We start from the raw sequence: 25,381 nt of genomic DNA, 5'->3' as shown, positions 1-25,381 counted from the left end.
GGTCAGAATGTCTCAAGATTTGATGGACAAATTTTGACCAAATTTATACAACAGGTTCAATGTACAAAGTTCTGGACCAGAATACATTTTGAAGATCATGCTTTAAATGTCAAGTGCAAGTGGGCCATAGGTGCTTCTTGAAGTTTTTAGTAATATAACACTTTTCTGGTGGTTGTCTTCCCTATTTTTGTTTTATTTGTTGAAACTGAGAAATATTTCAAATGTGAATTTTGGTGTTAACATAGAACATTAGATAAATGAGTAAGATAAATGGTTGCACATGCCTGCCATTAGATTTAGGCTTACTAATGTTACTTGAGGTGAATGTCATAAACTCTTCTTTGTATTTTCAGGATGATGATTTTGCAAATTTGTGAAGATTTTAACATGTATTAAATTTCTTTAATTATGACAAATCATGTTTTTAGTAAAATATTCAAAATCATCAGATGATAACTGAAGTTAATCAGCAGTAACTTGATAATTATCAATGAGTGTGTTTAATTTGATAAAAGAAAACCATTTTTATTAATAATTATTAATAAATTTGTTATTAAATTTGATAAAAAAACCATTTTTGTTAATAAGTGTTATTTAATTTAATAAAAGGAAACATAATTTTCATTAAAAGTTCTTGGAATTCATTTATTTTATAGGTGTTCACAAAAACAGAGCTATAGTGTACAAGGTCGAATTGTTGGGAAGTGGTTACAGCCAGGGAAGTGCTCAGGATGTTTTGACAATGTTAACATTGGCTTTATGCTGGAAGACTGTTCATCAAAACATAGAGTATTTGTGTACTTATCTGATATTCCTTACCACAGTTTCCCTTTGGGGCTGGTACCTGGTGCAATTGTACAAATATCTGGACTTAGAAGACTTTCCTCCCAGAAAGGAAATATTTACCTAAAAGCCACATCTATGCTGGGTATTGAGGTAGTGAAAGTGGATTGGGAGATTAATATAGATTTTTATAGGTTTGTTATTACCTAATTGATTTTCAGTAAACTTAACTCTGAACATTATAACTGAACTATATTTTCAGGGTCATTTGAACCTTATACTGAAAACTGTCCTTATATTTTCAGGGTAATTTGAACCTTATACTGAAAACTGTCCTTATATTTTCAGGGTGATTTAGTCTGGTTAACATATGTGTTACTTTTATGATAGCAGTAATATTTGTGTCAAATACTTGAAGAAATAGTTTCTACAGTTAGTTGTGTTTATCTTCCATAAGTTATTTACTTGGTAATACTTGTATGTAATATCTGAAGAAATAGTTTCTACAACCATTTGTGTTACCTGTCATATGTTTGTTGGACTAGTATTTGTATTTAATACATGAAGAAATACTTTCTACAGTTATTTGTGTTATCCTTCCTGTATTGGATGGTTTGTGTTATTTGTATTTAGTATGTGAAGAATATTTTTTACAATCATTTGTTATCTTTTATATATTTGTTGCTCTGGAAGATTTGTATTTAATACCTGAAGAAATCCTTGCTACAGTTATTCATGTTTATTTTCTATTGTTGTATCTGTTGGTCTGGAATATTTGTATCTAATACTTCCCCATAAAAAAACAACAACAACACTTTCTGTAGTAGATATATGTTTATTTGTCATATGCTTGTTGATTTGTAATATTTGTATTTAACACCTGAAGAAATTCTTTCTACAGTCAGGTCTGTGTTTAGCTTCTGTATATTTTCTGGTCTATGGCCATTATAGTGTAGATAGTTGGATTTCAGTTTTGTTCTTTAGAAGATGATTGACAGAGCAGAATATATCTTGAAAATATTTGATAATTTAGTGTTACTGTCATTTGTTACAATGATATTTGCTATGCATGTTAATTTTTGTGGTACTTGGAAAACTGAAAGTATCACAGAAGGTTTAAAAGGAACTTGTTAACTTGCATGCAATTAAGGTGGATATACTTTCATCAACAAGGATGAAATGGTAAAGAAAGGCCCACCTTAAAGTGTAGGATATTTTCAAGATATTTGATGGATTATAAGTATTGTTATTATACTCAGGCTAATTGTAGCTTGTGTGTTGTTTGCTGTAGTTAATGCCAGTACTTGCTGTCATTTGAGTTGTGGTCTGTATGGAATTTTATTTGGAGAATACAAGTTGTAAGATCTTGAATGAAGACATGCTAAAATTTCGTTCAAAGGTTTCTTTCTACCAAATATGTTAAACCTGAGTACCAGTTTATTTGTGAAAGTGCAAAGATGTGCTATGTAAAGATAAAACCATATAACTAGAAATGAAAGTTAACTCTAGATCTGCTTTCAAATACTATTGCTACACTGTTTGGAGACCAGACATGGTATTGTGGTTAGTGTGCTTGGATGCTGAATCTGCGAGTTTATGGTTTGTATCTCACTGTCACAAAAACACACTCTACATTTTAGGGTCTCGTGTGTCATAAAAATGATGATGAAATCCCAGTAGCTGGCAGATAAGAGTAGTCAAAGAGTTGTTGGTGGTTGGTATTAACTAATTGTATTAATTTTAGTCAGTCACTTCATCTGTGGTAAAGCACAGGTTTCTTCTGAGGATCTTTTGTGAAAAGATCTAAAACAAGCTGTTTTGTGGCTTACTATTATAGAATCTTTCTGCTGAAAGTAACATACAACATATTCTTAAAGTCATTATTAACCTATATTCATTTTTATATCCCACAGGAAAGACTTTGGTCAAAATAGAGAATCAAACATCACAACCAGGGAAACAGTAACACCTTGGAATTTTTTCTGTAAAGTAGCCTCTGATCAGATACAGTTTCGAACATTATGCCATATACTTTGTGTTCTGCACGTAGAAATTTTTCCAGTTTGTACCTATTGTTCAAAATCTTGGCCATGTGAACAGCATTCTGAAAATGGATGCAGAGTAGAAGCCAAAGCTCGGTAAGTTTGTAAGGTTTACATTCATTTGATACTAATAACATAGTTCATATTAAGAGTAATGAAACAATAACCTCTTTGTAAATATGATGATTTACTGCTAGATAATTTAACAAATAATTAAAAAATGGCATTTTTCCAGGCAATTTTTAATGAAACTTGTGTTTTTCCATTACATTTTCGCAGTCCAAGCCCAGCCTAAATTTTAGTTTTCTAGATATATTTTGTACTCTAGGAAAGACATGTAGTTTATCTTTGGATATTGTATCATACAAGTAAGATTCTTAAGCTGGTGATTTATTTTAATGTACATGTTCAATTATATGCGTGTATGTAATATTAAGACAGTTTTTAAGAAATAGTAAGTTTCAAAACCTTATTAATAACAAATATTATTTTTTTTTCTTGTAAGTTTATCATAATTATAAAAGCCGAGTGTTGGATTGTCAGTAATGCATGATTTTTCCAAATGTTGCGAGTCCAGTTGTGTTTTTTTCCTTTTTCACTTTTTATTGCCCTTTCTCACTTTAGTCGAATTCGGTAATTAACATAGTTGTAAATAACTCCTAAATTTCAGCATTTTTTTCTGTTATATAGAAATGTTTTGAGAGGGCTTATGTACCAAGGATTTATTTAGCACTAAGTGAAATTAATTAGCCATTTGTTATGAAAAGAAATTTTAAATGTTTATGGAGTATTTATGGAAATGCAGTTTTAACACAACAACTGATGCGATTAGAAAATAACTTTGGCCAATGAATGATGGGACAAGTATTAATTTTGGGAATAGACATTCTTTAGATAGAGGAGATATTAACTCCTGACAGGCTTTGGTTTCCGATCATTTTTAACAGGTTTTTATACCAGATTATTCAGAAAGAAAAATATATCTGTTTCTCAGCTATTTTACAAAGTAATTCTTATTAAATGCTAGTATATCACAGTTTATTTGTAATTACAGAGACATTTAAATACCTCATTTTGATTTATGCATCTATTTTGTCACTTCTAGTCAGTTTATGTAATATGAATATTGCAGTTAAGGGATAATTATTTAGTGGATTTTCAATTTGGCTGCTTGATGTAATGATGACTTGAAGAAAAATGGTAAATATATACATATGACATACTTTTGTAATGACATGAAACCCACTTGAAGTTAAATTGTATCTCAGGACGGCTGGTATGGGTATTAACACTTTTACTAATAAAGCAGAGAACAACGTTTTGACCTTCTTAGGCCATCTTCAAGTTAAAAAGGCCAAAATGTTGTCTTCTGCTTTATTAGTAAAAATGTATCTCAGCCATCCTGAGATACATTGATATATAATGTACAATTTGTATGGCCTACACATGTAAGGAAAGTGGTATAGACATTTTATGTCATTGACATTTGAAATAAAAGAAAATTGTGGAAGTGCTTTGAATGTAGAATTATAAAATATTTTTTCAAGTGCATTGGTAGATGATGGGAGTGGTCAAGCTATACTTCATTGTGCAGACAAAAATGTTCAGAGTTTGTTGGACTTGACAGAACAAGAATTCGAGGTCTTTACAGAATATGTCAGGACATCTGAGATTAGATTGGACTATGATATGGTATGTGTTGAAGTAATGATTTAATACACTACTTATTGGCATACAAAAAAAAAAGTTATTGCATTTCATTTACATAAATTAATTCTTATTTTATGATTATAACGTAATTTGGTATTTAAAACTGAAGATAGTGGAAACTTTGTAGAATGGATGGCAACTGCCTGTTGTGGAGACAAGTGTAGAGGACGACGTTTCAAAAGTCTTCCGTCTTCCGTCTTTCAGTCTTGAAATGTGAAAGACGGAAGACTTTCGAAACGTCATCCTCTACACTTGTGTTTCCACAACAGGCAGTTGCTAGCCATTCTACAAAGCTTCATCATGAATACTGTGCCTAAACAATCTATCAAAGAATAGTGAAAATAGTTGTTCATGCGAGCTAAATAACATAAAAAAAACCTGTAATGTTTATCACGGACTGATGAAAGTACTGGAATTTGATCTATCAAGCATTCATTGCTTGCTGAAAATGAGTGACAAAAGTACTAAAATATGAGTAAAATGTATAATATTAAAAATAAACATACAGTTACCAATTAAAAATAAACATACAGTTATCAAAAATGGATTTTGTTTGGCTTCATTATTATGCTTTTTGAAATTTTTTCAGGACCTAGCTTATCTTACCTCAGTTTTTGTTTCAGGTTAAAACTATTCCCTGGTGGAGTAATGATAAGTCTTTGGATGTACAACGCTAAAATTAGGGGTTTGATTCCCCCTGGTGAACACATTATATAACCTGATGTGGCTTTGCTATAAGAAAACACATACACACATAGAATAAAACTAAAAATGCTTGTTGAATTTTGCTACAGACATAACCTGTTTATAGGAATTTCATTTTCAGGACAAATCTGAATAATATTGCTTACAATTTGCTGTATGCATAAGAACTTGTTTATGGGTGATTTTTTTTTTTTTTAATTTTAGGACAAAGCTGCAAAGATGTTGGTAGATATTTTACACATGATATTGTCACTTCACTAGATTTTATGGTTACAACACAAGTATTTTGCCATACGAGTCATACTTCTAAATAAATTTTTGAATAGGTATATTTAACCACAACAGAGAAAATAGAAAAGAGCTCTTCAAGGTTAGTACTTTGTGAGAATAATTTGTTCAAGACATTGAGATAGATAAATGTTTAATGTAATTCTAGGGAAAAACATATCAGCATCCAAGATAACTGTAATTATTAAGTGCTTGTTTTATTAGGGGTTTCCAATTTATGAGAAAAAGTTATACAGCTCGGTTTTCATGTATTGAGTTTGTGGTTTCTTTCAGTGACTTCTTGGTTACATATAAACTTTTTGTAAGTCAGTCAGGTTTTCAGGTTTACAGTTTAATTCTTTATTTTCCTCAAGGATATTTTTCATTTTAATAAGTTCCACATAAAAGGCTTGTAAAAATATCAGGTAGGTGTGGGAAGTAAGAGTTTTGTTATAAATGGAGCTCAGTCAAACTGGATCAATGGCACAAGTGGGGTATCTCAGGGCTCAGTGTTAGGACTTTTTTTTTTTTGTTTATATCAATGACATAGATGAAGAAATGGTCAATAAATTACTTAAATTTGTAGATTATATTATAGTCTTGGATGTTGCTAGCTGTGGAGAGGATGCTACTGATTTACAAAAGGATTTAGATTATTTAGTGAGTTGGGTGAATAAATGTCAGATAGGTTTTAATTATGATAAGATAATGCATTTGGGTTATCATAATTTCAGTTATAATTTGGCTGGGAATGACCTTAACAGGGTAACGAAGGAGGGAAATCTTGGTGTAAAAGTTGGTCACTCTCTTAAGCAGTTACTAGTGGTGTGGCAAATAGGATCTTTGTTGTATCTGCAAAAATATTCAGTATAAGCCTAAAGAGATTATAATTTCTTTATATATGTCACTAGTTAGGCTACATATGAAGTGCTGTGTTCATTCTTGGACTTATCTTAGGAAGGATATTTAATTATTGGAAATGTTTACTACAGAAGGGTTACTAAAATGGGATCTGGGATGGAGGGATTATTATATGAGGAGAACCTGAAATCTCCGAGATTGTTTTTTACTGAAAAGAGTTAAATTAAAGGGGATCTGATCGAGATTGTGCTGATTGTGTTAGTGCATCATCTTTTCTTTCATACATAATGGTGAGAATGGTAAAACTATGGGACATAAATGTAAATTTTGACAGGGTGAGAACCATCTTCAGCTAAGACACTTATTTCTCCAACAGGGTGGTTGTAGAGGCAGTAAATTTAAGTAAGTTTAAGCTTGATAATGATATGAATGGTAAAGGCTAGCTTTAAAATAAAAAAAAAAAACAATTATTAACAGTTTTTGCTCAGCTTGAAGGATGGGACAGCCAAGATGGACCATTAGGTCCCAAGTTATCCTAAAACATTACATTATGTTAATTATCTGGCAACTGGTAGATAAAAACCAGTAAAAAGCCATAAACTTCCTTGAGAGACTTTGTGAAATTGTTGAATTATAACATACATTTTGGAAAACTATAAAAATAGCACTTAGCTAATTGTTTTTCTTTTATGGTAGGCAACGTTATTTAAACATTAGATAAAAAAAAAAGCTAGAATGTTGAGGAAGACTGAGCTGATAATAAATATAAACAAATTATGATGTTGTAAAGCTGTAACCATTCTAGTTGAAGTGTAAAATGTGTGTTTTGAATAAGTATCAATACCCTATTAATTGTATATTTTGCTATAAAATCCATTGATCTTTATTGTGCTTTTAAACTTTGCAAGAAACTAACACAGCAGTATACTGTAAATATAAAGCTTGAGATTAGAATCTTTGTTAATTTATTCTAACACTTGTTCATAGATAAAGTTATATTTAATCCTTTCACTGCTTAAGTTAGTGGAAAACCCCCACTCCATCCACAATATAATATAATCTGGTTGTAGGCCTTGTGGTATGCTGAATGAGGAGTGGATGTATTATCAGTGGGTATCTGGAGTGACCCTTACTGATTGTGAGATAAGATGGGACTTGCTTGTCTTTTCCTGATGATTTATAGCACTTCTTTTCTATCTCCTGACACAGAATTGGCTGTGAGTAACATGACAATATTATACAAATGCTAGACTTAGCACACTGTTATAAACTTTTATAACTGTCATATAAATGCTTACTATTTACATTATATATATATTTTCACAGTATATACATAGGTATCAGGTGTGAGATCTTGGGGTCACTCAGTTTCAGTCTGTTCTGAAAATGTCCTTATTATCTAAATGTGTATGCAGGCTTACTTCATTTCATTGATATAAATATACTTCAGTAGACATTTTGTACAAGAATGTATTGAAAGCTTATCAAAGTTTTTGAAAAGAGCTGATATTAGGTTGTAGAATAACATTCTATGTTTATAACATTCTATATTTATTTATTGTTGTTATAATGTACTGTAGAGTTTAGTGCTAACTAAATTAAAACAGCTTAGGTTGTAGTGTTAATTTATTTCTTTATCAAATATATATTTTACTGCTTTATTTTTACTACTTAAATCAGAGTAACTGTTCCACTGGAGCCTTTACAACTTAAATCTTAAGTGTTCCATTGGAGTCTTTACTATTTAAATCTTAAATGTTCCATTGGAGTCTTTACTATTTAAATCTTAAGTGTTCCACTATTTAAATCTTATTCAGTGTTTCACTGCAGTGAAAACTGCTTAAATCCTATTATCTGTTTCACTGGAGCCTTTACTATTTAAATTCTGTTACCTGCTTCACTGGAGCCTTTACTATTTAAATCATGTTACTTGTTTCACTGGAGCCCTTACTATTTAAATCCTGTTACCTGTTTCACTGGAGCCTTTACTATTTAAATCCTGTTACCTGTTTCACTGGATCCTTTACTATTTAAATCCTGTTACCTGTTTCACTGGATCCTTTACTATTTAAATCCTATTATCTGTTTCACTGGAGCCTTTACTATTTAAATCCTGTTACCTGTTTTACTGGAGCCTTTACTATTTAAATTCTGTTACCTGTTTCACTGCAGTGAAAACTGCTTAAATCCTATTATCTGTTTCACTGGAGCCTTTACCATTTAACATGTTGGCCTATTTCCACGATACTTTCCAGGGTCCTTATAGTTATTTTACAATTACTTTTTATTAGGAAGTGTGTATATGTAGTTGCTCAGTTCTAGTCAGTTAAGTGACCATTTAAACACAAAATAGAGCACGACTCACTGGTGGGCCGTGTGGTAGCCAACGTGTTAAATCTAAGTGTTTCACTTGAGAATGCCTACAGCTTAAACTGGTTTAAGTGTTTCAACTACTGAAATCCTATTAAGTATTTCACTGGACTCTCTACTAGTTTAATGTATGAAGTGCTTCTCGTTAAAAGTGTCAGTGAGCATGAACTTCATATTAAAGCATTACTTGAATTCTCCATTTTACTGAATTCATTTGAGTGTCCATTTCTAACTTTCTTTTTATTGTTTCAGCAGAGTGTTTACTATTGTAAATACACTGTTAATTACTTTAACTGGTCTGGCTGCTTACTACTGAAACCATATACTCTGTCTCAGTGCATTGACACTTGTTGAAATATTATCAACTGAATCAGTTGCAGCTGTTTTCTACTCTTGAAAACTTATTCACCGTAAATTATCTTACCCATTTCAACTGAACTGTCTGTTTGCTATAAAAATGTTTTGTATATAAATAAAGACAGAGAGGTCTTTAAGTGCTATTTGATAACACTGTTCAGTTTTGTAGAGGACGAGATAGTGTATCTCTTCTAGTGGGTTGCTATTCGACAGAGATTTCCTGAGGTGATGCCTCGAGTCCAGACTTCACCTGGTATCCATCTTTTATATAAAATATAGTGTGCGGGTGATTTACTTTTTTGATGTTCTGCCCTCCGCTAGATGGTTTTTTTTTGTTCAACCTTTGATTTATTTTGTAATATTAATTTCTTATACTTTGTGAAGTGTTAGAAAGGGTAAATAGCAAATATTAACCTGTTGACTGCCAAGTATTTCAGCTGCTACAATACAACTCTAATGCTTCTTCACTTTGTAACTTTTTTCGTGACGCCATTTTGGGTCGAAAGTGAAACAATTTTTAAGTAGGTCAAATGCATGTATGGTGCTGACATCTAGCATTGAAGTTAGGTGTTATTGAGAACGAATTAACTCGTCCGTGGTACTGTGTTACCGATCGGCTTGGACGAGTTATCTGGTCTACGGCACTGAACAAGTTAAGGCAAGTAGAGTGAAATCGGATTCAGTGTACATTTTATGCTAGTTAAAAAAACAGTCTTTAAAATTTCATCATATGGAGTAAAAGGTTTCCAGTATTTTTATTTTACCATATAAGTTGACTTGTTTTCGTGACAAAAATCGGTCATCAAGTAACAGAAATAACCATTTTTCTCTTTAAGTCAGACGGAGTAGAAGAAAATTTGTCGTTACAGTAAATTTTATAATTTAAAATTAAATATATTTATAATTAAACAATCCCAATTCAACTATTGCCAATCACACAGTGATTCTGTGAGTTGAAATTTAGGAATGTTCTTGGTGAAGCCATAATATAAGGTGATTTAACATAAAGTTGGACTTGTTTGTTTTTTGTTTTTTTTCTTTTTTAACAATCAATGTAATGCGAAGTATCTAATATAGCGTAGGAACTATATATTGCACTATTGATTTCCGATACGAAATTCATTTTAAAGATTTGCGAAACTTGAGATATTAGTCGTCAGCGAAAAATGTTTGTCACAAGAATGTTATATCTATAAGGAATAAAAATTTACTATTCTCAATCCTTGTTACTGCTAAACACACATTTTAAATTTATGGTGGAAATGGAATGTTTTTCCAGCTGCGACTCACTTCTTACGTTCGTCAAATGAAACTTATTTTCCCAGGCTCGTTGGATTCGTACGAGATTGTTATTGTTTCATCACCAGGAAAGATTAATACGATCTTTGCTTTAATCTCGCTCTCAGCGTAACTGCCAGGACAAGTGCGTTCTGCTAAGTGCTTTTCGTGTTCCCATTGCAAACAAATAACACTTTTCGTGAAAGACATCGTGTGTAAAGTTTTAATAATGATACCTTAAGAGGTAGAAGTAAAATATTCTGTAACGCTTTTGTCTTTCGTTTTCTCTTTTTTTTTTCCTGGTTTAAAATGCGAATATTTCCTTTCAAATCGCGCCAGGTGTTAATTGTGTTTATCGTATAATACACTTTGCAGATTTTCGTCGTGATATTAATGTGTCGTCAAAATGCACTACTTGTGGAGCAGGATTATGGAGAAAAGTTAGTGTGTGTATATATTATTATTCAATATATTTGTAATAGGTGAACAACCGCAAATTGCAAAGCTTTTTTATTTCTCTGTTATACAGAGGAAAAAGTAAAATATATTATGTATTTGCTTCTTATTAATTCACGTAAAAATCGGAGAATCGTCAACCATTATAAATTGATTTTCAACAATATGCTAGAAAGATCCAAGTAAGTGGCTTTATTGTATGAACAGGCGGAACTTGTGTTGGAGGGGAGATTTGGTTTTTATTTCGCGCAAAGCTAGTCGTGGGCTATCTGCGCTAGCCGTCCCTAATTTGGAAGTTTAAGACTAGAGGGAAGACAACTAGTCATCACCATCTACTGCCATATCTTGGGCTACTCTTACCAACGAATAGTGGGATTGACTGTCACATTATATTGCCCCCACGGCTGAAAGGGCTACCATGTTTGGTGTGACGGAGATTCGAACCCGCGACCTTCAGATTACGAGGCGAGTGCCTTAAACACCTGGCTATACCGGGCAGGGAGGTGGGTATAACACCCATTTCTGGCTCGGTCGTGAAATGCCCTCCTCTTATGTGAAATAGAGACCTGCATGTAATTATCATGGTAAGTAGCTGTTTCAGTTTTGGATTCAATGGCTATGGTTAACTTAGTTGGCGATTAAAATATTTTATGTTAAACAGCTCTATACAACTATTTGTGGCAACACAGATTTGGATTTACAGCAAAAACAAACAAAAAAACTATTAACAACGACGATACATAACCGAAGAGCGGATAAATATTGGATTTTTTTATTTATTTTTATAGCCAGACGTGTCCAAGCAATTGAGTTCTTAGACTGTGAATCTGAGGATTTATGGTTCGCATCCCATTGCTGAAAACGCGTTACGCAGTTTGGGATCATGGATGCGATGTAAGAGCGGCACTCTGTTTGTTCTGTCAGTTAGGGATAGTTCAAGAATTTGTGGTGATTGCTTTTGGCTAGCTTCCTTCCGATACTATGCCACTGCAAAGTTCGGGACGGGTTATGTTAGATGGTCTCTTTTCGTAGATTTGCGCTCAATTTTTGAGGTAAACGCAACTAATATATATTTTTTGGAAACATAGTTTGTTTGCATTTTAAGTTTCCATTTATTTTATAATATTTATAAATGTGTTTGTTTATTTATAAGTAAAGGGTGTGTGCGCTGTAATTTGTAGCTCGTGTTTAACAGCATGGTGACAATTGGGACATCAGGTTTGTTTGTGCCGTGGTTTTATATTTATCTTTTCATTTTGGGGGCCGTTAATTTATTTCTTCTTTGGCGCTCTTTGATGAATGTGCGTTATATATATAGCTCTTTTTTTCCTCGTTTTTCAACACTTTACGGCTTACGATGAAACAGTTCTTTTTTATCATCATATAAAACGACTAAAACAAGAAGTGTTCCTGTTGAACACAAAGATATTTCATTTACCAAAATTTGTTAGATCTCGTGCAAGGCAGGACTTTGTTAGCTATTCTGTTTATTTGATCGAACGGTTATGGCATGGTTGATTATTATTACTTTTAATGATCTAATGCAGGAGCCTACATGACACGTTTCTTTGTTCAAACCACGTAATACGTAACAATATGGGATACATTTACAAGTCAAAAATTCAGAGGCCACGGAACAGCTTCACGCATTTTCCATTAGAAAAGTTAAAATAGTTATTATTATACCAAAGTCCATCACTAAACGTTTAGTGATCCAATGAGACGAGAAATCGGAAGGAGGAAATTGTATAGAAGCAAAATAATATCTTCAACGTAGTTTCGCGCGAAACGCCAGATGGGACAACGTGTGATGTTATCAATCTTACACACACATGCTCTCCACAGTAAGTTTTTAAAGTATAGTTTGTCGTAAGAACAGAATGATTTAAACCATCTGATTTGCGTTATGACCAGTTGTGACTGCCATATGGTACAGTATTTCTCGTGGTTTTACACATTTGGAGTATGAAACATTGTGTTTAGTTTTGGGTTCCTTACCTCGGGAAGAACGTTTGACTGTTGGAGAAGGGGGACGGTGGGATAATAGAATGGAAATGTTATTATACGAGGACAGGTTAAGATCATTTGTTGTTGTTTTCTCTTGAGAAGAGAAGAGTTAGAAGGGATTTGACTGAAGTGTTTAGAATTCGTTACAGTTGATAGTGCTGGTGCGCCATGTTTTTCGTACTTACAGCGAGAATGGTAACACCAGACATTTTATCAAGGTAGGAGTCATTTTCAGCTGAGGCTATTTTATTTTTCTAACAAGATGGTTGGCCTTTTAAATGAGTTGCCTTCAAAGTGTGATGGATACAGTTAGGGAAGGTGTTTGTAAATGTTTGAAAGGAAAAGGTTGGCTTTGAGTATAGCATGGTTTAGTAAATGAGACAGCCTAGGTGGACCACTAGCTCCATCTTTGACCTTAAATATCGTATTTGTACATCACACCAGGAATCATGTACACGTTTGTATGTATGTGCACATAAATATAGTACCACTACTCGACCATGGTTTGTGATTATCGTTCTCGTATGTAACATGGTCATGATTTTCACTGTCGTGTGTTATGGTCATGATGTACACTCGTTTGTTACGGTGTGTGTAATATGATCATGATTTATACACTGTGTTACAGTGTATGTAACATGTTCACGATTTAAACTCGTATGTTTTACGGTAGATGTAATATAGTTTTGATTTTTCATTCTCGGTATTGTGGTAGAGGAAGTATTGGTATGGTGTGTGTTTACCGTGACTATGGTAAATGCTCTGTTGGTAACTTCTCTTCTAGTCATTAACCTTCTACCATAATCAGTGGTATGTGTGAGTATCGATTTTTGAAATTAGTTACAAGATTACCAAACAAAAAGTAATTTGGTAAGGTTTGATCCAGTTTTTTTGGGGGGGAGGGGCAATTTTTAAACTCGGGTAAGCTCGTGTGAAATAACAGTGGGACTGAGATATTCATATAGTTTTTGAAAGATTATTGAGTTATCGTAGAGCTGTGGGTAAAACGGATGTTGATTCCAACGTCAGAATTAACAAAGGGTGATATGCGGTTGAACAATTTTTCGTGAAAATAAGTACCATTACAGAAAACAATTTCAGGTTCTGTTCATTTGAACAAAGTGAGCAAAAGGTAGTATTCACAAGCTAAAATTCGAATCTCAATTCCTGCGATGGCCACAACACATATAACCAATTTTGTGACTTTGTGCTCAACAACAAAAATAACCAGTATTCACAAAAAACTACGTTTTGTTCTTCTTGTATGTCGTAATCTGAGGGTCGCAGGTTCAAATCCCCGTTGAACCAAACATGCTCGTTCTTTCAGCCGTGTAGGCGTTATTATGTCACAATCAATCTCACTATTCGTTGGTAAGAGTAGTCCAAGAGTTGGCGGTGGGTGGTGATGACTAGCTGCCTTCCCTCTAGTCTTACACTGCTAAATTCGGGACGGCTAGCGCAGATAGCCCTCGAGTAGCTTTGCGCGAAATTTAAAAAAACAAACAATCTTCTCGTATGTTGAGCCCCCAAGTGGTTCAGTGGTGATAGGCCCTGAATGCTTATAACAATAAAAAACTGGATTTCCATACCAGTGGTGAGCACATCACGGTGCATTGTATGGCTTTGCTCTTAACAACAAAGTAAACTAGTATAAATAAATTGCGACCGACGAATGATTGTTTAAATTAATGTTCTTATGTAATCGCAGATTGCGGAACACATTTTAATTTTTGAGCCACCGAAATTTGGGTAACTCTGTCTGCTGTTTTAACAGTAACTTCTAAATTTAAATTTGAATCAGTGACCTGTAGTAGTTATATACTAGTTTATATTTCCCATTCAAAAGGACACTTTGCTACAGGAACAAATGTCGTATGGCTTGGTTTGAATTTCGCGTAAAGCTACGCAAAGACTATTTCCACTAGCTGTTCCTAATTGAGCAGTGAAAGACTAGAGGGAAGGCAACTACTCATTACCGTCTGTCACATTATAACGCAGCTATGGTTGAAAGAACGAGCACATGAGGTATGACGGAGATTCTAACCCGTGACCTTCAGATTGCAAGTGAGACACCTCAGTCGCCTGGCCATGCCGGGCTGTTGGAGGGGACAAGTGAACCCCTCATTCCATTGCCTGTGTTTGCAAATATTATAATTCCAGATCCCCACACTTCTCGTCATCTAATGAATACAGTTGATAATTCAACAGACACATTCCTTCTCTGTTCCGCACGCAGTCTTGAACATCCCATGACTTTTGTTTGGTTCTCTCAAGGACAATCCTCGTGGGTGTTTACAGACAACTGATCACCTACGTGAGTTCGTTAGACTTCCAACATTTTACCAAATGCATCATGCTTAACAGGAATTATATTGAGAAGTGATGTTTGGTTATCCAAATCTCAACATTGTTGGTGTAGATATGTTTTTATTAATCTGATAACTAATGAAACCCTGTTTTCTCCAAATGCATATTCCATGTATCATGTTGATGTAATGAGCCTAATTTCTGTAAAATAAACTAAGTTGAAGTTTTCTTTTTAGGCTTACTATTTAAATGTCCCAGTGATTGAAATAGTAGGGTGAATTAAAGTAACGACATGTTTTATTAGGGACCCTGTAATAAAATCATACTCTTAACTTGGTGCATTTATAGTTTATAGATATGTATTTAAGGAACAATTAGGGGTTCATAAAACCCATCAGTAGCTTACGAGTCTCAATCATTTATATTGATGCACAGAGTAAATATTGTGCATTGTCAGAATAAATTGATAAATTTCTCTATTGTTTTGATGCGTGGGAATCCAGGCTTTCTCTCAAACACTACATTGAAAGGATCATAAAGACGTTAAAGATATGCAGGGAAGATGTATGGCTTTGACAACTTTTCGTCATGAATTATAATAAGGGGAGGTCAAAGGAATGTGAAACCGCCTTTATGCCTAACGACCTGTTTTCCAGTCCTGAATTCACGTTTAAAGCACACGAGGTTTTTTATCTTCCCCAACAGCAATCATAGTAGTGATTAGGCCTTTGAGTCTGTGAGCATAAAGGCTTTTTTTCGTTCTTTTCTTAAGTGGAAGTCCAGCAGTAAAGACCCAGGGGTCTTTCCACTGTTAGAGTTGAATTACTTAAATTGATTTGTTGGACAGTGAGTATCCCTGTGAGCTGGTGATTTGTCTTTTATTGTCAGCAGTCACAGACATAAAAGTCGTTGCTCGTTCATGGGTAATATCGTCAACAAGGTTTGTTTCTGCCACTGTACAACGTTTCGTCTTGGTGAAATCAACACTGTTATTTAACATACAAGGGAATTCCCACCGTTGCCTGAGTGATCGTACAAGATTATCAGAAATTGAATTAGATTTATTCACCACGTGACTCAACAGTGTAACCAAACGTTTAAGTTAATAGGTCAAAGTGACATGTCAACATAAATCGAAAAAAACAAAAAACGCTTATAAATAATAACTCCATTCGTTTACTATTTCTTTTTTTATTTGGTATGCCCTAGAGTTTTTCTTTTTTCTTCGCTTTGCAGTGTATTTTGTTGGTGGATATTAAATGTGTGTTATATTAAATATGTTTTATGTTAAACGTGTTATATTTGACGATTAGTGCGGTTAGCCTTCGTGTAGCTTTCCGCGAAATTCAGAAACAAACTCGTGCATTGAACGGGCGCATTATCTGCAGGATGGCCCGCAAGTCCCTACCTATCCATATGTTGTTATAAACAACGTTATAATACTAATGATGAGTTGAAGGCAGCTGTTACCGCGGCATTTGGAACAATAACCCCTGCTATGTTGAGGAAAATGTCTCGCAGAACATGGCGTCGCATAATATTATGCAGCGTGAATGAGGGACAGCACACAGATACACTGGACACGTAAGATATATGGATGGGTAGAGACTTACGGGCCACCCTGTAGTAAATATTAAATCTAACAATTGTCCAAACTGTAAAACTACGAGTCTAGAATATTGCAACTCATTGTTAAGTCATTTTATTAGATATTTTGTTTGTTGGTACTCCAATATGAAGGAAATAAAGTACATTTCTTAAGCTACTTTTATTTCCATCTTAAATCCATAAATGATTAAATCATTCCAATCTCAAAAATCAAATTATTTCTTACATCTGAATAAATTTTAAACAGTTGCCCAATTGTAACTTATAGTAAAATAGTTAAGCTTTTAACAGCATTAAAGATATTCAGAATAAATGTTTTGAAAGGAGTTTCAAATAGTAATTAATGTTTTAGGAAACAAAAATATATGAAGTCTTAACCAACTCGACAGATCTCTTCTAACTTGATCCATTCAAGCATTAAAGATATTCGGAATAAATGTTTTGAAAGGAGTTTCAAATAGTAATTAATGTTTTAGGAAACAAAAATATATGAAGTCTTAACCGACTCGACAGATCTCTTCTAACTTGATCCATTCAAAAGTACAACTATCATTTTATGGTATAAAAACTGCAATATGTTCTTATTAAACTTTATCGATTTCGTCAAAACGAGCGAATAAAGAAGCTTGACAATTTTTGTGAAAGTTATGTCGTGCGAGCGACATCTACATTTTTTTTGCTGTGTTTTGCGTTATCAGTTAAATCAGTCTATTGATGAACTTCTTCTAAAGCGACGCTTCATCTAAAGCTACGAAAACTGAGGTCCTTTCACGAAGAGAAGATTGATAACATAGATGCTGTCGTTTCTTATGTGTAAATTCCAGGGTGCATAGTAGGCCACATCAACTTTTGGCGTGTTCCGTTGTTCCGAAAGATCTATAACGATCTTCTTTACCGAAGTTTGCTCACAGGGTCTCAGGGAGTAAAGGGATTGAGATACAAAGCGAAACAGCAACAAAACTGTGTAAATGGAAAAAGAAAATCAGATGAAGGACAAGGGCATATTTTTGATAGATTGCCTGCTATTTCGTAAGTGCCTTGGTTAATCAAAGTAAAATGTATTGCCGTCAATGACAACGAAAAAGTTTTCTCACTCTTCAGAGCTTCTTGTGATGAGGATATAGTAAAAAGTAAAATGTGGTCGTTTTTATGTAATGTTTCAAATGCATTCTGGGTGAACTAATATAGAGGGCGTTCACAATTTGTGAAAATTTTGGATTTATGCAACGGAGTTTAGATTTCTAATATTTATGTTAAAAGATTTCATATTGATTTTCAAGCATACGTTTTTTCTTAATTAATTGTTTATTTGTTTCATTTTTTGCTGATATCGCATGTTTACCACGAAGTTCTTAAGCGTGGTTGTAATACATCACCGATAGATGGCAGTATGTATAATTTTATTGATTTAATCGTGCAAGAACAGATATACGAATTTCATTTCTTTCAATTTTAGTGAGACAGACAGAGCAGACAGCCACCCCGTTTTTAATAATTGTAAACTAGTAGTCACATGACTACTGTTGTACTTATATAGCACACAGTAAATATGTTTCACAGTCCTGAAGATTACATGAAATCTCGAAGAAGCATGTAGAGTGATTTTACAACCAAAAATCGGTTAAAATAACTATTTTACATTGTGTATTGTAAAACGTTGTTCACCTGTGAATTTCATATTGTTACACAAGTTCTCCGAATTTTAACCATTTCACATTAAGAACTTTGTGCTTCAAGGTTACTATTACTAAATCTTAAAATTACTCTTAGCCTCACTATCTTATAAAAAGATGCCAAACTCATAGGCGGTTTTATCTGTTGGAAAAACTGGGCAATTGCTTTTTAATTTACTTCTGAGTTTTCTTATTATGGTGCCCCATTTACTGCATTCTACCCGGGGCTTCAGAATGACTGACATCACCTCAACCAAATCACACATACGTAAAAATATAACATTTATCTTTTTTTTTTTTTTTTGAAGGTTTCATTGTGACATTAACTTATAGAAAATGCAAATAAATAATATTATCTTCAGTACCATCTTTGTTATGGACAGAAAGTCTCTAATTTTTAGAAATGAAGTTTACCCAAAAGCTGACATCTACCAGTTTGAGTTTTGTCATTGCACAACTATGGAGTAAAAATGAAAACGAAGCTTTATGAATAAAAGTGTATTGATTTCCTAGCGTGAACATGCTATAAATGTGAAGTATAAACATTCAGAATGAAACCTGTCTTTCTATATCGAAATTCAAAAAACCACGTGACGAAACAAGATTTCTAATTATTTAAATAATTAAGGGTGCATGGTGTAATACAGATGCGAATCGAATCACTGCAACTCTCTCAACTACTATACGGCTGCTGAGAGTTATGAAAACTGGTTATGAATATGACTACCGTACATATGTAGTTCCTATAGCTCTTGGCTTATTAACTCCTTCTGTTTACCATTTGTTGTTTGTTGACGAGAGCTCATTAGCTACTCGTGTACTGTGCTGGCATGTATTGATCCCAGGCCAACTCTCTAGAGAAGAAACATTCGAATAAGTGAAATATTTCACTTATGTTTAAGAGCCAGAATACATTTTGTCAGAACTAGAATTCGCAAACAAATACTGATGTTTGTTAGAGTATTATATTTGCTAGTTTTTGGTAAATAATGGTAATAAACCATATTTTTTCCAAATAAAAAATGTCCATCTTTGTCGATCAACTCCTCTCTAAGAGTTCTTATATGATTAAAAAACAAAAATATGAAATTAAACTTAGATTTATGTGTTAGACAGTTTTTGTCTAGTTTTAACTTTAATCTTGTAAATGGAGTTAGCTTATTATTCCAATACCTCATTTTTCAATCCCATAAATAATAATGTTTTATCTGCCTTTCAGGGTAAATTTCATCCCTGAATAGGGATAATAATTTCACGATTTCTGATCCAGAATTTCATCCATATTTTCAAATGGTCCAGCATGAACAGGTGGTTAAGGTGCTCGACTCTTAATCTGAGGGTGGCAGGTTCGAATCCTTGTCGCACCAAACATGCTTACCCTTTCAGCCACGGGGGTGTTATTATGTGACGGTCAATCCCACTATTTGTTGGTAAAAGAGTAGCCCAAAGGCTGATGGTGGGTGGTGATGACTAGCTGCCTTCCCTCTGGTCTTACACTGCTAAACAATGCACGGCTAGTGCAGATAGCCCTCGTGCATTTCTCATTTTAAAAGCATTTGAACTTGATTATGCTAATTGATAAGCCTCAAAATCATTGATTTTGTTCCTACTAATCTTTTAAATGACATGGAAAACACAACAACCATCATAAAGTTTTTAATATTTTAACCCATTTTATGGCAGATGTGTTTTGGGAAAGCTAAAAAAATTCTGGTTTTTCATTTTGCTTTTCAGCAGGTTATGCTTATATATGAAAGAAAGTTAAAGTTCATTTTTGGTCTGCTATATTTATACTCAAAATCTTTGCAGTAAACAAGTGTTACATATACGGATTCAAACATATGTATTATTTCCATGAAACTACAGTAAAAGAATAGGAATTCTTTTATCCAGATAAATAATTCAGAATAAATCCAAAACAAGATCAGAACAAATAGCATTTCCAATGCTACTTAACAGGCAAGTGTTGTAATATGTGATAACATGGATATAAATTTAGACAAATAGCTGAAAATACATTAAGATATGGTTTGCCTGAATTATCTCAGGCAAATATATTATGAAACATGGAGGGTGCCCAAGATTACATGGGCAAATCAGGGAATGGGTTAATGGAAATACTTTAGTATTCATTATTTTTTTATTTCACCCAACCTTTTGGGTACACTTATTTTTATTATTGTGATAGATTATATATATATATATATATTTCTCTGTATACAGACAGATAAGACAGAAATAACTAACATCGTTGAGCAAGGATTCCAGTTTTTATGTGGTAATGATATTACCACCCGTCAAGTGGTGTTGGAATGTTGTTCCTATATTAGGCCACCAAGTAAGTGATTCTTTGTTATAAAACTGCTACATGAAAATAAACCTATTACTCAAAATAATTTATTATCTAAGGCTTCCAATCTAAGTGGTTAAGTGATTTTTTTATTTTGTTTGATCTTTTTAGTTTTTCATGAGATTATCTTAATGTTTATTTTTCACAAGTTAAATATTTTCTTTCATGATTACCCTTTAGATGATTAATTCTCAATCTTGGATAAAGTTTTAGACAATGTGTTTAAGTGTCAGCCACTTAAAAACCTAATCCAGAATCTAGCTCAATTTCTCAGTGTCCCAACCATGGTTACATGCAGGTACTATACTAATTGAAATGCTATAGAATCTCATTGTTTATCCAGTAAAAGTGTTCAGCAGTTCATTGTGTGAACTTATAGAACTTTTAGAAGAGCAGGCTTGACTATGATAAGACAATAATTTATTGAGGTTCTTTGTTTCATGTAAACATATCGACCCCTTATGTATGTGAACTGAGTAAACTTATTAACTTTCAAAATATGTATTCACTTACACACTGTACACCGCTGGCAGGGTCCACACCTTATATCGTATTAAGTACATTTTTGTTTCCACTTATTACAATACCTTTTGTCATGATCTGATCAAACCACTAATTTTCTGTGTGATATACATAGGAAGCAGCAGTAATAGCTAATAGGTTTAACTGCAATATTTTCATTTAAATTTCTCTATCTGTCTTTATTATTATCAGGAATTTTGTAACCAGCAATGTTATCGGCCCACAAGTAGTTTGTTGCATAAATAGTTTAAAAACGTGTTTAAAAATCCATTGAGGTCTGTCTGGATTCCACCTGTTAATATTGATTTAGTGTTAATTAAAAAAAAACAATAGAATATCAGTGTTTAATTTTATATAAGCATCCTGTATTTACATGTTTCAACTCCCTGTTATAATGTATTAAGATCATCAGTAGGGTGTGTTATTAATTGTATGAAGTTAAATGATTTAGTGATATTTGATGGTGCTCACGACAGTTGTAGTGTGATGTTCAATAGATTGGGGTGTTAAGATAATTTTTATAAATAATTGAAATACCTGCTTATAACCTACTTTCCAAAGTCAGTTACTGTTTGCAAAATACCCATTTATCTCTCTTATACTCCCTGTAATGTTTTGTACCTGCAAATCACATCAGTTACGTACACTACAGGTCTAGTGTCACGAAGGAAATCATTAAATGGTACTTGTTAATTTGATACTTGGAGATACAGAATGGAATTATACTGCCATCTGATTAGCATTCCATACATGAAGCTTTGACTGTCAGTAATACAGATTGCATATACTAAATCAAGAAACCAATTAGCAGATATTGATGTTGAAATTGGTCACTGGGATAATTTGTCAACTGTGTAATTGTATATATATCTGTTATTAGGTCTCGCTGTATGACAAACTTCTCTAGGAGCAGTAATATCATTGTTGTTTGCCACTAAGTTATTCATACAAGAATACAAGTTTAGTTATGTATATGTAGTATATGTTTATTGTAATATAAATAAATTAAATTATTCCCTAGTAAACAACAAGAATACACAGTTACAAAATAAAAATATAACTTGTATCGACAAATTATATGAGTGGAATTAATTTCTAATAGAATAATGAAATAAAAGGAACTGAGTTTAGTTTCTGTAAGGGTTTTTGGTTTTTAAACAAAAGACTTGCCACTCTGAGGTTAGTTAACCTGAAATAATTTATCTCGAACAAGATCAGCTCACATTTTAGGAGGGATTTAACACTATGTGTTAGAATGTTGTTTACAATTACAGGATTGAAATAGTAGTTCTTTAATCTACCAAAGAAGTGTAGTTTTGTTGTTGTTCTTAAAGTAATTTTAAGATCTTGCAATTTATAGCAAAGGAGAATAACTTTTAGTATGTCAACCACACTGCACCTGTCATATCCAGTATAAACAAGGACCTTGAACCAATACAAGGGTTTATCATATCAGTCCTGCTGTGAGACCACATATATAGGCATGGCTTAGCTATATATATGTATCTGTATGTATTACCAGTTTCCATGGTAACTGTTATGGTATGAATAAGATAAAGCAAGTGAATTATAATTATTATAGTTTTTATTTAAGTTATTTACAAATCAGATTTATAGGATAAGAAATAATAACAATAATATTTTCAACACTGATTATTTGTTTATTCTTGTTATTTTATTTGATTAAGTTTAACATAATTCACTAATTGAGGCATGGCTCAGAAAATTCATAAAGCATGCCCTTTCAGCTTTGGGAGCATTATAATCTGACGATCAATGCAACTAGTTGTTGGTAAAAGAGTAACCCAAGAGTATTGTCGGTGGGTGGTGATGACTACCTACCTGTCTTTTCTCTAGTCTTACACTGTAAAATTAGGGATGGCTAGTGCAGATAGTCCTCGAGTAGCTTTGTGCAAAATTCAAAACAAACCAATCAAAAAACAAAAACATTATATGTAATAAACTGTATTTTGTGAAAAGCTATGATCCAATTACATTTAATAAAATTCTCATTATAAACCTTCTCTAAGATGTTAGGTTTAGATGTGCTTTATTTATACATCGTCTACAAATTAGATTTTTATTTTATGTACATATTTATTGTCTACAAGTTACACACACACACACATATATACTCTTCAAAAAAAGAAACGCAAAAGGCAAAATATGAGACAAATTGTTAACAAGTTTATTCCGGGTAGTTCTGTATGTCATCTGTGAAACTTTGCACATTCACTGCTGAACATCCAAAGTCTGCAAAGGCGAAGTCCACGCTCACTAGTTGAAGTTTAACGTCACTCAACGTCAATAACGAGTATGTCCCCCCGTGAGCATCAATAACTGCTTGGCATCTCCTGCCCATGGAAGCGATGAAATGACGAATCACATCCTGTGGAATGGCTGTCCACTCAGCCTTCAAAGCTGCTGCAAGCTGAGGTAGAGTCTGCGGTTAAGGTTGTCGCCGTCGCAGACGTCGGCCCAACTCGTCCCAAAGATGTTCGATGGGGTTTAAATCTGGTGATCTGGAGGGCCAGGGAAGAACGTTGATGTTGTGGTGTCTCAAGAAGACAGTGGTGAGTCGAGCTGTGTGAAGACGGGCGTTGTCATGTTAAAAAACGTCGTTGACGTTCACCATGATGGGTTGCACATGGGGCCTAAGAATCTCGTCGACGTATCGTTGAGCCATAAGATTCCCTCGAATGTGCAAAAGGTCTGTTCTGGCATTGTAGGCGATGGCAGCCCACATCATGACGCTGCCACCACCAAATCTGTCAACATCCAGCACACAGTTTGCTGCAAAACGTTCACGTCGGCGACGGTAAACACGGGTCCTTCCATCCTGCCTACGAAGCATAAAACGTGATTCATTGCTGAACCAAACATGCCTCCATCGTCGATGAGGCCATACCCGATGTGCCCGAGTCCACTGCAGCCGTGCTTGACGATGTTGCTGGGTGAGGATGACGCCTCTGACTGGACGTCGAGGTCTGATTCCTGCATCTCGTAGACGGTTGCGTACGGCGTGATCGGAAATCCTACGCAGCCCTGGTATGGTTGAGGCAGTAGACGTCGCAGTGGTGGTCCTATCACGAAGGTGACCTTGTGATGGTGCTTGGGTGGACATTCATAGCTCTGGCAACATCTGATCGAGATTCGCCTGCTTCCAAGCTACCAATGACGTTGTTGCGTTGTGCTTCAGTCAGTCTTGGGGTAACTGTATTGCGTGTCGGTGGCTTAACACTGAGCTATGGAAACCGAGAACCCATCACTTTTATAGGGATTTTGCACATGTTGCACTTGCAGAACATGCAAATCTCAAACAAATTTATTGGACATGAATGCGTTTTGGCGAAAAATCCGATGTTTTCCTCCGTTTTCAAAGTGCACAACTTTTATTGTCATTTTGGTCTGACAATCAGTGCCTTAACACGTGTAACATCACATACTCTGAGCTTGTAACGTTATTACATATATTTCTCTTTAAAATAACAAAAATATCCCTTTTGCGTTTCTTGTTTTGAAGAGTATATAATAAATATTTATGTATGAGGTCAGGCTTTCTTAAGTGTCCATTTTTCAACTGGAAAATGTCGGAAAAACATATTCTCCTATAAGTATGATTTATATGGTTTTTAAAAATATAACAACTGGAAAACCTTGTGTCAAACTTCAGGCAGTTGGGTTACGTCATATCTTTCCACTTTGATGAAGATGACTGTAATGTTCTTCTTTAACAGATTATATTGTACTTAGAATAAAAATGCAAAAAACAAATAAACTGTAAGAAGGTTTTCCCTTCTACTGCTTTTTTTCTGTGACAATATTTCAGCTGCCGACTTTGTTTGCCGTCCATTCAAAAAATACAAATTCAAAACCCATCACTGAAATGCCCGTCAACTCTTTATATTGGGAAATGCAGTTGTAGAAATTAATGTGGTCTCCTTCATATTTCTGCAGTAAATCCAGCTATCGCAGGCTAATAACAATAGTTATTTTGTATTAGACTGTTTTGATAGATCATAAATGTAAGCTTTTATTATAATGTTGCATTATACTAAGAAGTGTAAGGTAGATATAAGGAGTTG

General features: G+C 33.8%; 1 protein-coding gene across 12 annotated transcripts in view; it reads left to right on the top strand.

Annotated features, from left to right (window-relative positions):
- The window catches only part of LOC143231940 (uncharacterized), a 243,790-nt gene that overhangs the window by 33,737 nt on the left and 184,672 nt on the right, over nt 1-25,381 (top strand). For 7 of the 12 annotated variants that reach the window (XM_076466828.1, XM_076466824.1, XM_076466823.1 and 4 more), the window contains 4 exons: nt 657-977; nt 2,697-2,921; nt 4,373-4,517; nt 20,648-20,762. In XM_076466828.1, the coding sequence (XP_076322943.1) occupies nt 657-977; nt 2,697-2,921; nt 4,373-4,517; nt 20,648-20,762 (806 nt within the window). Of the gene's footprint in view, nt 1-656; nt 978-2,696; nt 2,922-4,372; nt 4,518-5,566; nt 5,611-20,647; nt 20,763-25,381 lie in introns of those variants that run through there. The other 5 variants (XM_076466832.1, XM_076466831.1, XM_076466830.1 and 2 more) reach the window with 2 other exon arrangements.

Source organism: Tachypleus tridentatus, chromosome 11 (genome assembly GCF_004210375.1).
Source record: "Tachypleus tridentatus isolate NWPU-2018 chromosome 11, ASM421037v1, whole genome shotgun sequence".
NCBI classification, from domain to species: domain Eukaryota; kingdom Metazoa; phylum Arthropoda; class Merostomata; order Xiphosura; family Limulidae; genus Tachypleus; species Tachypleus tridentatus.
The sequence above is the reverse complement of the archived record's forward strand: the minus strand, read 5'-3'. Positions and strand labels throughout refer to the sequence as shown.